The sequence below is a fragment of the Staurois parvus genome, unplaced genomic scaffold (genome assembly GCF_062004578.1).
Source record: "Staurois parvus isolate SC_StPar_1 unplaced genomic scaffold, SC_StPar_1.0 ptg000179l, whole genome shotgun sequence".
Lineage (NCBI taxonomy): Eukaryota > Metazoa > Chordata > Amphibia > Anura > Ranidae > Staurois > Staurois parvus.
Window position 1 is genome coordinate 3,863,981 of NW_028317975.1, and position 14,897 is coordinate 3,878,877.

General features: G+C 43.0%; 1 protein-coding gene across 2 annotated transcripts in view; it reads right to left on the reverse strand.

Moving 5' to 3' along the window:
* LOC149462252 (E3 ubiquitin-protein ligase RNF14-like) overlaps nucleotides 1–14,897 on the reverse strand; it is a 58,005-nt gene that overhangs the window by 22,369 nt on the left and 20,739 nt on the right. For both annotated transcript variants that reach the window (XM_089677187.1, XM_089677188.1), the window contains exons 3-5: nucleotides 12,307–12,458; nucleotides 4,609–5,112; nucleotides 1,652–1,874 (exon numbers count right to left, since the gene is read on the reverse strand). In XM_089677187.1, coding sequence (XP_089533313.1) covers nucleotides 1,652–1,874; nucleotides 4,609–5,112; nucleotides 12,307–12,458 — 879 coding nt within the window. The remainder of the gene's footprint in view (nucleotides 1–1,651; nucleotides 1,875–4,608; nucleotides 5,113–12,306; nucleotides 12,459–14,897) is intronic.

The following is a 14,897-nucleotide window of genomic DNA, read 5'->3' on the forward strand; positions in this document are numbered from 1 at the left end:
TCACAGACTGGAAAAGGAGGCGGTTATCCTCCCTTGCCAGTAGCAGTGTAAGGAACTCAGGACCAACGGAAGTCCTCCTCACTCCACAGCAGGGGTCTGGGAGTCCAAGAGATTAAGCAACCGGATCATCACCCCAGTGACATTTCCAGTCTGGGAGAGATTGTGGCTGTCCTTCCTCCACAACAGTCATCCGGAGTTGAGGAAACTGTCTTACCTCCTCAGCAAGGATCTGTGCACCTGGGAGACCAGACAAATGTCATCCCAGCAGCCAGATGAGGGTATGGGAGATGGAGCAGCAAGCTCATTTCCCCAGCGGCAGTTCATGGACACGGGAGCAAAGGAAGTCATCCTTGTTCCACAGCAGGAGTCTTGGAGTCCAGGATATGGAGCAACTGTCTCATCTACCCAGCGGCAGTTCCGCAGTCCCCCCACTGACACCAGTAATGGGGCACCATTCCTCCAGCTGACACCAGTGATGGGGCACCATTCCTCCAGCTGACACCAATGATGAGGCACTATTCCTCCCCCTAATACCAATGATGGGGCCCTATTCCTCCCACTGACACTAATGATAGGGCCCTATTCCTCCCACTGACACCAGTGATGGGGCACCACTCCTCCCACTGACACCAATTATGGGGCACTATTCCTCCCACTGACATCAATGATGGAGCACTATTCCTCCCTCAGATACTAATGATGGGGCCCTATTCCTCCCACTGACACGGATAATGAGGCACTATTCCTCTCACTGATACCAATGATGGAGCACTATTCCTCTGACTAATACCAATGATAGGGCACTATTCCTCCCACTGACACCAATGATGGGGCACTATTCCTCCCCCAATACCAATGATAGTGCCCTAATCCTCCCACTGACACCAGTGATGGGGCACTATTCCTCCCACTGACAACAATGATGAGGCACTATTCCTCCCCCTAATACCAATGATGGGGCCCCATTCCTCTCACTGACATTAATGATAGGGCCCTATTCCTCCCACTGACACCAGTGATGGGGCACCATTCCTCCCGCTGACACCAATTATGGGGCACTATTCCTCCCACTGACATCAATGATGGGGCACTATTCCTCCCACAGACCTGGAAGGTCCAAGCACCATAAGAGAATTGGGGCAGGGAAAACTCAGCCATGAGGATGGGACAGTAAGAGCAGAGGCTCTTAAAGTACATGAGGTTGAGATAAAAAGGAGGGCCACAGCCTCAATCTAAAACCCTAGAACACAGGTGTCAAACTGGTGGCCCTCTAGCTGTTGCCAAACTACAAGTCCCATGAGGCATTGCAAGATTGACAGTTACCAGCATGACTCCCAAAGGTAGACGCATGATGGGACTTGTAGCTTCGCAACAGCTGGAGGTCTGCTGGTTTGACACCCGTGCACTAGAACCTAGCACCACCAACACCAGAGAAGAAGAAAACACCACGGAGAGAAGACGGGATATTTACTTGTAGCTGTAGGACTCAGGAGAGAGTGTCTGTGCAAATAGATGGACATTTTGTGTAGTACAAAGGGTAATTTTACCTAGCTAGTAGCCAGGCTAGGACCTATGCTAAGATGGTACTGTCCCAACAGAGAATAATTTAATAAAAAACTGAATATTTGTTGCAAAACCAGTGTAAACTTACATCCTTTACATTTGGAGAGTCCGTGGAAGGTCATCATACAAAGGGTACAAAAAGCATACTGACAGCTTGAGCAAATACCCATTGTGCCCCCTGGTTCTTGCATCACTGGGGTCTGACAGCTCAGACGAGGGCAATAAACCACATCAGTCATCAAGTCCAAAGTAGATTTCAAGAGAAGACGATCATAGCGGCTGAACAATTCTTCTCCAACCAGCTTCTTTACCTGCAAAGGACACAAATTTACATTTTTATGGATGTTAATGAGAATTGTTTTTGGGCTCTACATTTGCACTATTCACAAAATAATAAAGCCCAACTCTGGGCAGGACAAAAAAACTTCCCTTGCAGTGGGACCCTCCGGCTACAGCAGAGTTACTGCCCCCCCCTACCCCACAGCCTCTTCTCTAAGATGCTCAAGTCAACGGTTGCACAATGATGTCATCATATACAACTCAGGGCCAATAACCCTGCAATGCATGTGAGGACAGCAAAGAACAACTCCGAGCAGACCAGGGTGCCTGAGGTCTTCCCGAGTGTGGAATAGGGTAAGTATTACATTTTTTTCTCTATCCCTTGACTTAAAAGCGGAGTTCCACTCGACCTATCAAAAAATAAAAGTCAGCAGCTACAAAAACTGTAGCTGCTGACTTTTAAAAAACAGCCACTTACCTGTCCCTCGTTCCCGCGGTGTGTCCCCCGCAGCTCGTTTCACCGGCTGTCCTGGAGGCCGGCATCTTCAGTGTGGGCTGTGATAGCTTGGGTACCCACTGCGCATGCGCGAGTAGCACTGCGCTCCATGAATGGTCTTGTAGTCTTCTGGGACGGTCACGTGTCCTAAAAGACTACAGGGAGGGAGGACACCTTCTGCTTCCGATCGCCTAGGAGCTTGGACCGGAAGTGGGAGCGGGTACCTGTCAAATTTGGGTACCCGCTCCCCAAAGGTGCCAATCCTTAATGGGGAGCGGGGGAGCAGCCCTTAAAGCAGAACTTCCCCTTTTGGGTGGAGCTCCGCTTTAATGAACATTTAACTCTTGTAGTGTGGGAATTGGGGGTTGGGCTCCCTTACCACTGGTGGTCAGTTTTGAAAAAATTGCTGTTTTCTTTAATGGTTATTGAGAAGAATGATCCTTAGATTGGTATCCAGTGGGAAGAATACTCCTTCAAATGGTAGTCAGAAGAATGTATATATACCTAAAAAGATCATAGATGTCAGTGGTTACTTGCTTAAAAGATTGAAATTGCTGACTGCTCAAGGAACCCCCTAGCAATCTCTAGAGGAACCCTAGGGATTCCACAAAACCCTAATTGGGAAAGGCTGTCCTAGAGCATTCACAGTGTGGTCAGAATGGAGCCATGTAGCAACACTCATGTGATCTAATGCTTACAGTGCCCCTAACTCCCTTACTAGACCACCCACCAGGAGTAGATTACAGAGCGTGCTTAATCCTCCATTGCAGAGATACTCAAGGATGTTACAGGATACGAGATACAGTGACAGTTCTCTATGCATCCATTGTGCTTTGCTATGTGACCATAGACTACATGGCCAAACACAAGAACAAGAAGGGTGGGCGTCATTGCACTAGTCCTATTGCTTCTATTCAGCACCACATCTTGAATTTCTCTACTCATTGGGCTTTAACAACCAGTCTCAGCTCATAAGCCACCATGAATTGATGTCTGCATGGTTAGCTTGTAAACAGGTGCTTACAATTGTCGCTACTGTATTAGATAGGTATCCCAGGCTGACCTGGTAGGAAGAGGTTGGGCCAAGTTCTGTATTTTCCTGGTCTTTTCTGGACCCTGCCCTCCACCCTGTGCTGCTAATAAATAGGGGAAGGCTCAGCTCAGGGGCCCCCTGCCGTGACCTGCATGGGAAGAAGAAGAGAAGCGCAACCTGAAGATGTAGTCACCAGCAACAGACGGAGCACCCTTTAGGGAAATCCACCTGGACAGAACTCTTCCATACTTTGAACTACCACCTTGGGAAGGTATTGGGCAACCTATAACTAGTTAGTCAGGGGAAAGACTGATGTTGCACTTTTGGACTGTATCTTTGAATAAGTTCAGTAAAGTCTTTTAGCCATTCATTGCCTGGTTTGAAGTCACTACAAAGGAGTGCATAGTGGTACATGGTGTATAGCAAAGAACTGGGCCTGTTACACACACGGGGTGAAGAGGAGAGCATTTCATTGCTGGGATAACCAGCACAGGGGAATGCTATGGCAGCCAGACAGCGGGAGGACGGTACCAGCAAGTCTGATGGGTTCCCTCACTAGTGGTCAGTACTCCAGTTAACTGGGACAGAATCTGCGTGGCAAAAAGGGACTAGGGACCTAGAGGTACAGACAGGGGCGGACTGACAACTCATGAGGCCCCCGGGCAATAGGGGATCATGGGGCCCCTGTGTCCTCACCCATACCCAAAAAAGCCTACGAAAAAGACAATGAAAGGTACCAGGGGCATCTCATGGGGCCCCCTACTGACCCCGGGCCCTCGGGCAGTGCCCGGGTGCTCAATTGGTCAGTCCGCCCCTGGGTACAGAAGAAGTTAACCTAGTCAAGTCTTAAACACAGGAGGGTTCAGGCGGGTACATGGCAGAACCCATACATTATCAATGGGAGTAAGATGATAGGAAAACTGGACTGGTGGAACAGAATGCAGGCTCAGCTCCGTTCCCTTCAACATGTCATATTCCATAAAGGCGTGTACGTGTTATGGGACAGTGGGACTCATTCTGCAAAGCCTTGAATTACGATACAGGTGCACCAGGTGTATGGCTCACTCCTAATATGAGGTGCCGCCTTAACGTTGAGTTCATATGAACGTGGCCATGCTCGCTCCCAGGCATTAGTGAGCATGTACCCCGGGGAGAGAGAGGAGGCCCAATGCACAGGGCAGGTAGGCCCACAAGCTAAATATGGAGCCTGCAAAAAATGAAATGAACAAGAGGTTACCTGGGCAGGTGTAGCAACTGATGTGCACTTGGGCTCCGGACAATTAAGTGCACGGACCTGTCCATCTCTGATTTGAACTTCAAAATAGTCCCTCAGGCAGCTATCACAGTAAACATGGCTGCAGTCCTTAAAATACGTACATTCATTGCCTAGCTTCTCAGAGAAACATATATTGCATAGGAACAGTTTGCTGTCAAAACATTTCTTCTGTTGGCTCTCATCAAAGTCCAATATGTGTCTGATGAGGTCATACACTGATAGGACATCTTGTATAGCCCGTCTGTCAACTGTTTCCTCTTCAGGCGTGGCAGCGGCAATGCAGAGGCTCGCTTCCTCTTCGACCTGCTTCAATGTTCCATTATCGGTAAACTGGATCTCATAAGGTGATCTTATATTTAAGTACTCAAGGGTTTCTTCTTTAAGAAACTGCATCCAAGCAAACAAAACGACACTTCCCCTGTTCTCCTCCCATAGAACATCTAACCGCTGGCACATAAGCGTAAGCTGAAATATTAAGTACAAAAGGGTTAGAATTTATTTATTTTTATTGGGAAATTTTCCAAAGTCTTAACACAGAATACTAATAAAACACATGGTTTTGGAGTTCAGCTTAACAATGGAGTCTTACAATGAATGTGCAAACTATATGAAACCAGACTATTGGTCAGGGGCAAAGCAGGAAGTATAAGGATACTATAACCACCTGACCTCCGGAAGATTTTACTGCCTTCATGACCAGGCCATTTTTAGCTATTCAGCACTGCTCTACTTTAACTGGCAATTGCACAGTCATGTGAAATATGAATCGGTATCCTATAATTATTGTAACGGAAACGGACCCCGACTGCTATTTCCACTCCCGCTTCCCTGTCCGAACACAGATCCACGGACACCACCGCTGACCATACAGGACGAGACAGCACCAGAGTTGTATTAAAATAGGAAATGGACTGCTTTATTTTAACACAGATACAAGATATATACACAGGGTGGGGCAATACATTTAGTAACAAGAGACACATCAGCAGACAACCCCATCAGGGGGAAGGGCTGCCGGAAACACCCCCCACCAAGCCAATACACATAGACACATTCCATAATAGTTTGCTCCCAAGCAAGACACACAATAGAACAATGGGACAACCACATGGCATTAAATAATGAACAACTCCCACACCCCACCTATACATGTCTACACGATATCAGGACATTCCACCCTGTACCCCTAACAGGCACAGGGTGACTTACACATAAGAGGGATATGGGGAGCTGAGACAGGGGTCCAAGGGCCCCCCACCCAAAGTCACTCCCGTCACAATTATATACTCTATAAAATTAATATAAAATAAACTCCCCCTGTAACTTACACTAAAAAGTCCCACTTTTACCCTTGAAAGTCCAAAACAATTATATAAACCTTTCCAGTGTCCGTGAAATTATACAAAACGTAAAAAACCCCAAAACAAAGTCCAAAGAATTTTTCTCCAATTTCTGATTTAAATTCACCGTGTAATTCCAATGATTGCCATGTACCTCAAAACAAAGAAAAACTCAATAGTCTATTGTCCTCAATAAATAATAATGAATTCATGAATAATAAATATTAAATCAAACCAGAAATTGCTACTTATTTCTGTGCAAGCAAACAAAACACACAAACCGTGAAAACACTTGTGATAGTGAAATACTATGTGAGAACTTTTATATACAGTCAGGTCCATAAATATTGGGACATCGACACAATTCTAACATTTTTGGCTCTATACACCACCACAATGGATTTGAAATGAAACTAACAAGATGTGCTTTAACTGCAGACTGTCAGCTTTAATTTGAGGGTATTTACATCCAAATCAGGTGAACGGTGTAGGAATTACAACAGTTTGCATATGTGACTCCCACTTGTTAAGGGACCAAAAGTAATGGGACAATTGGCTGCTCAGCTGTTCCATGGCCAGGGGTGTGTTATTCACTCATTATCCCAATTACAATGAGCAGATAAAAGGTCCAGAGTTAATTTCAAGTGTGCTATTTGCATTTGGAATCTGTTCTTGTCAACTCTCAAGATGAGATGCAAAGAGCTGTCACTATCAGTGAAGCCATCATTAGGCTGAAAAAACAAAACAAACCCATCAGAGAGATAGCAAAAACATTAGGCGTGGCCAAAACAACTGTTTGGAACATTCTTAAAAAGAAGGAACGCACCGGTGAGCTCAGCAACACCAAAAGACCCGGAAGACCACGGAAAACAACTGTGGTGGATGACCGAAGAATTCTTTCCTTGGTGAAGAAAACACCCTTCACAACAGTTGGCCAGATCAAGAACACTCTCCAGGAGGTAGGTGTATGTGTGTCAAAGTCAACAATCAAGAGAAGACTTCACCAGAGTGAATACAGAGGGTTCACCCCAAGATCTAAACCATTGGTGAGCCTCAAAAACAGGAAGACCAGATTAGAGTTTGCCAAACGACATCTAAAAAAGCCTTCACAGTTCTGGAACAACATCCTATGGACAGATGAGACCGACATCAACTTGTACCAGAGTGATGGGAAGAGAAGAGTATGGAGAAGGAAAGGAACTGCTCATGATCCTAAGCATACCACCTCATCAGTGAAGCATGGTGGTGGTAGTGTCATGGCGTGGGCATGTATGGCTGCCAATGGAACTGGTTCTCTTGTATTTAATGATGATGTGACTGCTGACAAAAGCAGCCGGCTGAATTCTGAAGTGTTTCGGGAATATTATCGGCTCATATTCAGCCAAATGCTTCACAACCCATTGGACGCTTCACAGTGCAGATGGACAATGACCCAAAGCAGACTGCAAAAGCAACCAAAGAGTTTTTTAAGGGAAAGAAGTGGAATGTTATGCAATGGCCAAGTCAATCACCTGACCTGAATCCGATTGAGCATTTCACTTGCTGAAGACAAAACTGAAGGGAAAATGCCCCAAGAACAAGCAGGAACTGAAGACAGTTGCAGTAGAGACCTGGCAGAGCATCACCAGGGATGAAACCCAGCGTCTGGTGATGTCTATGCGTTCCACACTTCAGGCTGTAATTGACTGCAAAGGATTTGCAACCAAGTATTAAAAAGTGAAAGTTTGATTTATGATTATTATTCTGTCCCATTACTTTTGGTCCCTTAACAAGTGGGAGGCGCATATGCAAACTGTTGTAATTCCTACACCGTTCACCTGATTTGGATGTAAATACCCTCAAATTAAAGCTGACAGTCTGCAGTTAAAGCACATCTTGTTTGTTTCATTTCAAATCCATTGTGGTGGTGTATAGAGCCAAAAATGTTAGAATTGTGTCCATGTCCCAATATTTATGGACCTGACTGTATATACTCTTCCATGAACACTCGGTGTACACATCTAAGTGGCTGAATCACATACCCTTACCCTAATAAAATAATAAACCAGCCTTTTAGAATCCAGAAATCCAGAAAGAAATAGTGATCCACTGAAACCTTGCTCCAATCACCACAGGGATACCTTCTGATCCCAAAATGTTCAATCCAATACTCTTGCCTTCTTATACTCCATGTTATTCAGAGAAAGAAAAAATAGCCATAGAGTGAAGTATGTTTCGATACTATAAAGATCCAAGCTTTAATAATTGTGCTTACATATAAAAAAAACCTTAAAATCGCATATTATTCCCATAACTCCACCTCAAGCAGCTTCCTGGAATGCCAAATGTGGTAAACCTCACTAAAGATGGCCGCTCCGCCACTTCCAGTTTTCCACGCAACATCCAACGTCCCTTCAAAAATTCTTTGGACTTTGTTTTGGGTTTTTTTATGTTTTGTATAATTGCACGGTCATGCAGCACTGTACGAAATAACATTTATATAATTTTTTTCATACATATAGAGCTTTCTTTTGCTGATATTTAATCACCACTGAGGTGTTTATCTTTTGTTATATACAGTTGCAAGAAAAAGTATGTGAACCCCTTGGGATTACGTGGAGTTTTGCATGAATTGGGCATAAAATGTGCTCTGAACGTCATCTAAGTCACAACAATAGAAGAACACAGTCTGCTGAACATAATACTACACAAACATTAGATGTTGCCATGGTTTAATTGCACATAACATGTAAACATTCACAGTGCAGGGAGGAAAAAGTATGTGAGGCCCTAGCTTAATGACTTCTCCCAGAGCTAATTGGAGCCAGGAGTGAGCCAACCTTGACTCCAATCAGTGTGATGATATTGGATGTGTTGCTGACAGCTGTCCTGCCCTTAAAAAACACACACCTGTTTTGGGTTTACTGGTTTCAAGAAGCACTGTCTGATGTGAACCATGCCTCGCAGAAAAGAGCTCTCAGAAGACCTACGATCAAGAATTGTTGACTTGCATGAAGCTGGAAAGGGTTACAAAAGTATCTCCAAAAGCCTTGATGTTCATGTGTCCACGGTAAGACAGACTGTCTACAAATTGAGAAAGTTTAGCACTGTTGCTACTCTCCCTAGGCGTGGTCGTCCTGTAAAAATGACTGCAAGAGCACAGCGCAGAATGCTGCATGAGGTAAAGAAGAATCCCAGAGTGTCAGCTAAAGACCTACAGAAATCTCTGGCACATGCTAACATTTTTGTTGACACATCTACAATAAGGAAAACATTAAACAAGAATGGAGTACATGGGAGGACACCACGGAGGAAGCCATTGCTGTCCAAAAAGAATATTGCAGCACATTTGAAGTTTGCAAAAGAGCACCTGGATGTTCCACAGCACTACTGTCAGAATGTACTGTGGGCAGATGAAACCAAGATTGAGTTGTTTGGGAAAAACACACAACACTATGTGTGGAGAAAAAAAGGCACAGCACACCAACATCAAAACCTCATCCCCACTGTGAAACATGGCGGAGGGAGCATCATGGTTTGAGGCTGCTTTGCTGCCTCAGGGTCTGGACGGATTGTTGTCATTGATGGGAAAATGAGTTCCAGAGTTTATCAAGACATTTTGCAGGAAAACGTACAACCATCTGTCCGCCAACTGAAGCTCCGCAGAGGATGGGTGATGCAACAGGACAATGACCCAAAGCATACAAGTAATTCAACAAAACAATGGCTGCAACAGCACAGAATACGCCTTCTGGAGTGGCCCAGTCAGAGTTCTGACCTCAACCCGATTGAAATGCTGTGGCATGACCTTAAGAGAGCGATTCACACCAGACATCCCAAGAATATTGCTATACTGAAATAGTTTTGTGAAGAGGGGTGGTCCAAAATGACTCCAGATCGTTGTGCAGGTCTGATCTGCAACTACAGGAAACGTTTGGTTGAGGTTATTGCTGCCAAAGGATGGTCAACCAGTTATTATGTCCAAAGGCTCACATACTTTTTCCTCCCTGCACTGTGAATGTTTACATGTTATTTGCAATTAAACCATGGCAACATCTAATGTTTGTGTAGTATTATGTTCAGCAGACTGTGTTCTTCTATTGTTGTGACTTAGATGACGTTCAGAGCACATTTTATGCCCAATTCATGCAAAACTCCACGTAATCCCACGGGGTTCACATACTTTTTCTTGCAACTGTAAATGAAAAAATACCAAATATTTTGAAAAAAAACCCACGTCTTTCTTAGTTTCTGTTATAACATTTTGCAAATAACTAAACTTTCATCATAAATTTAAGCCAAAATGTATTTTACTACATTTATTTGGTAAAAAAACCCCTCAAATCTGTGTATATTATTTAGTCTGTAGGAAAGTTATAGAGTCTACAAACCATGGGATATATATTTGAGAATTGATCAATCCTAATGTACTGATGGATGATCTCATTTCTTGAAGCCCTAAAATACCAAGACAGTACAAGTAACCCCCCCACCCCAAATGATCCCTTTTTGGAAAGTAGACAGTCCAGGTTATTTAGTAAGAGGCATGGCGAGTTTTTTTGAAGTTTTAATTTTTTTCACAATATTTTGGAACATGAAGAAATTTGTTTTTTTTTTACAGTTTTTTCTAACATTCTATTACCAGTGCAGTACAGTGTCATCATATGACTGGTGTGGGGGTGAGCAGGGGTACTGACTGGTGACAATATGTCAAATAAAAAAATAAATAAATACATAACTAAATCTATCAATACATATTTGTTATTACATTTTTTAGAATTGTTTTCTTTTTTTAACATTTTTTTTACATACTTTTTTTCAGAGTAGGTTACTATAGTGACACTCTACTACTCTGGGGAAGGAAAGAGAAATCACTAAATTGTACCCTCAGCATTACACAGCATGGATCAAGGAGTCTTCTCTGGCAGCTATTGTATTTTTAACAGTCAGCACCTGCAGCTGTCTGAATAGGATAGGATACAGGTGATGTTTGTCCATCAATTTACCATTTGGCCAATTCCTGTGCTCTCTGCCTGAGTGATTGTGGAGAGATGTCTGGGGGAAGATGAGGAGAGGTTATGGAGATGAGGATTGGGGGTAGGGGAAATGGGACAATGGGAGTTATGGGATTAGGATAGGGAGAGATGAGGTTGGGTTATAGAAATGAGGATGGAACGAGATGTGGATGGGTTATGGAGATGAGATTGGGGTTATGGAAATGAGGATTGGGAGAGACAAGAATGGGATTAGGAAGATGAAAATGGGGTAGGAGATGAGGAGGGGCTATAGGATTAGGATGGGGAAAGGTGAGGATAGGTTATGGAGATGAATATGGAGGGAGATGAGGATGGGTTATGAAGATGGGGATTAGGAGAGACATGAATAAGATTATGGGGGTAAAAGTTGGGAAGGAGATGAGAGGCTATAGGATTAGGGTGGGGAGAGATAAAGAAAGGTTATGAAGATGAGGATGGACAGAGATGAGGATGGAGTTATGGACATGAGGATTGGGAGGGATGAGAATATGATTCTGGAGATGGAAATGGGGGAGAAGAAGAGGGGGGTTATGGAGAAAAGGTTGGGTGGTAAATGAGGAGCGGTTATGGGATTAGGATGGGGAGAGATGGGGATTATGGAGATGAGGATGGGTTAAAGAGATGAGGATGGAGTTATGGGGATGAGGATCGAGAGATTATGGAGATGCAAATGGGGGAGGAGACAGACACCATTTCCGTGCCACAAGTTACTCTTCATCTTCTGGTTCCACTCACTCTCATTGGTCCAAGCTCAAATCACGTAAGGATCCTAATGGGACACCACCTGGAAGAAAGACCAATGCAAGAAGCAAACCAAGACGAGAAGGACCCAGCACAGGATGATCACATGATTAAGTGAAAATAGGGATTTATGAAGGTTTCTTTTTTCTTAACCCAGCAATCAGAGAAAAGATAGGAACGGGAGTTGGGCTTTAAAGGATAAGTCTTGCGTCTGATCATAAGGATCTCTCCCTTCCCCAACCCAAATACCTACTTACCTGAATCTGATAGCCATGAGAATGAGTTATAGAGATGATGATGATCGGAGATGAGGAGCGGTTATACAGAAGAATATAATGGAAGGAGGAGATGAGGTCTGTGTCCTTTATAATGCATCAGAAATAAAGAAATCAGGGTTGACACCATATGCTTAGGAATTTGGAGCCAAAAATACCCTGTGTTGTCATATCAAAGGAAGGAGCACACTATATTTCTGCCACATCAACGCTTGTTTTTATCCACTTGCTGCATATTTAAAATGATAATACATGGGGATATTGAGATTATACGAATGAATAGGTTACCTGTTCTGGTGAAAGCCAGTTGCAGCTGAGTGTGAAGATGGGACACGTAGTGGAGGGGTATCCAGGAGGAAACTCAAAGTCCAGGACAATTGGTGGTAGAAAGGAAACCGTGTTCTCAAAGCTTTCCACCATGGCGTTTGATGCAGAGTTGGCTAATGACAATAAAAATGAAAAGGTTTCATATGAAGGGTTGTCTTATTTGGTTGCAGTCTGCCTGAAAAATTCTGCTCAACAATATGCAGATCATAGTTACATAGTTATATAGTTACATAGTTATTCTGGCTTAAAAAAGACAAAAGTCCATCCAGTTCAACCATTAAAAAAAAAAAAAGTTATAATCCTACACCCACAGTTGATCCAGAGGAAGGCAAAAAAAAACAGCAAAACATGATCCAATTTGCTCCTGCAGGGGAAAAAAATTCCTTCCTGATCCCCCGAGAGGCAATCGGATATTCCCTGGATCAACTTTCCCTATAAATGTAATATCCAGTTATATTCTGTGTATCCAAGAAAGAATCCAGGACTTTCCTACAGCAATCCACTGAGCTGGCCACAACCAACTCTTGAGGGAGTCTATTCCACATTTTCACAGCTCTTACTGTGAAGAAACCTTTCCGTGTTTGGAGATTACATTTCTTTTCCTCCAGATGTAAAGAACGCCCCCTTGTCCTCTGTGATGACCTCAGGGGGAATAACTACACCGAGTTCACTATATGAACCACTGATGTATTATACATGGAGATCATATCCCCCCTTATGTATTATACATGGAGATCATATCCCCCCTTATGTATTATACATGGAGATCATATCCCCCCTTATGTATTATACATGGAGATCATATCCCCCCTTATGTATTATACATGGTGATCATATCCCCCTTATGTATTATACATGAATATCATATCCCCCCTTATGTATTATACATGGAGATCATATCCCCCCCCTTATCTATTATACATGATGATCATATCCCCCCTTATGTATTATACATGGAGATCATATCCCCCCTTATGTATTATACATGGAGATCATATCCCCCCTTATGTATTATACATGGAGATCATATCCCCCCTTATCTTTTATACATGGTGATCATATCCCCCCTTATGTATTACACATGGAGATCATATCCCCCCTTATCTATTATACATGGAGATCATATCCCCCCTTATCTATTATACATGGTGATCATATCCCCCCTTATGTATTATACATGGAGATCATATCCCCCCTTATGTATTATACATGGAGATCATATCCCCCCTTATCTATTATACATGGAGATCATATCCCCCCTTATGTATTATACATGAATATCATATCCCCCTTATGTATTATATATGGAGATCATATCCCCCCTTATGTATTATACATGGAGATCATACCCCACCTTATGTATTATACATGGAGATCATATCCCCCCTTATGTATTATACATGGAGATCATATCCCCCTTATGTATTATACATGGAGATCATATCCCCCCCTTATGTATTATACATGGTGATCATATCCCCCCTTATGTATTATACATGGAGATCATATCCCCCCCTTATGTATTATACATGGAGATCATATCCCCCCTTATCTATTATACATGGTGATCATATCCCCCCTTATGTATTACACATGGAGATCATATCCCCCCTTATCTATTATACATGGTGATCATATCCCCCCTTATGTATTACACATGGAGATCATATCCCCCCTTATCTATTATACATGGAGATCATATCCCCCCTTATCTATTATACATGGTGATCATATCCCCCCTTATGTATTATACATGGAGATCATATCCCCCCTTATGTATTATACATGGAGATCATATCCCCCCTTATCTATTATACATGGAGATCATATCCCCCCTTATCTATTATACATGGAGATCATATCCCCCCTTATGTATTATACATGGAGATCATATCCCCCCTTATGTATTATACATGGAGATCATATCCCCCCTTATGTATTATACATGGAGATCATATCCCCCCTTATGTATTATACATGGAGATCATATCCCCCCCTTATGTATTATACATGGAGATCATATCCCCCCTTATGTATTATACATGGAGATCATATCCCCCCCTTATGTATTATACATGGAGATCATATCCCCCCTTATGTATTATACATGGAGATCATACCCCCCCTTATGTATTATACATGGAGATCATATCCCCCTTATGTATTATACATGGAGATCATATCCCCCCTTATGTATTATACATGGAGATCATATCCCCCCTTATGTATTATACATGGAGATCATATCCCCCTTATGTATTATACATGGAGATTATATCCCCCCTTATGTATTATACATGGAGATCATATCCCCCTTATGTATTATACATGGAGATCATATTCCCCCCCTTATGTATTATACATGGAGATCATATCCCCCCCCTTATGTATTATACATGGAGATCATATCCCCTCTTATGTATTATACATGTTGATCACATCCCCCCCCTTATGTATTATACATGTTGATAATATCCCCCCTTATGTATTATACATGGAGATCATATCCCCCCTTATGTATCATACACGGAGATCATATCCCCCCTTAATCT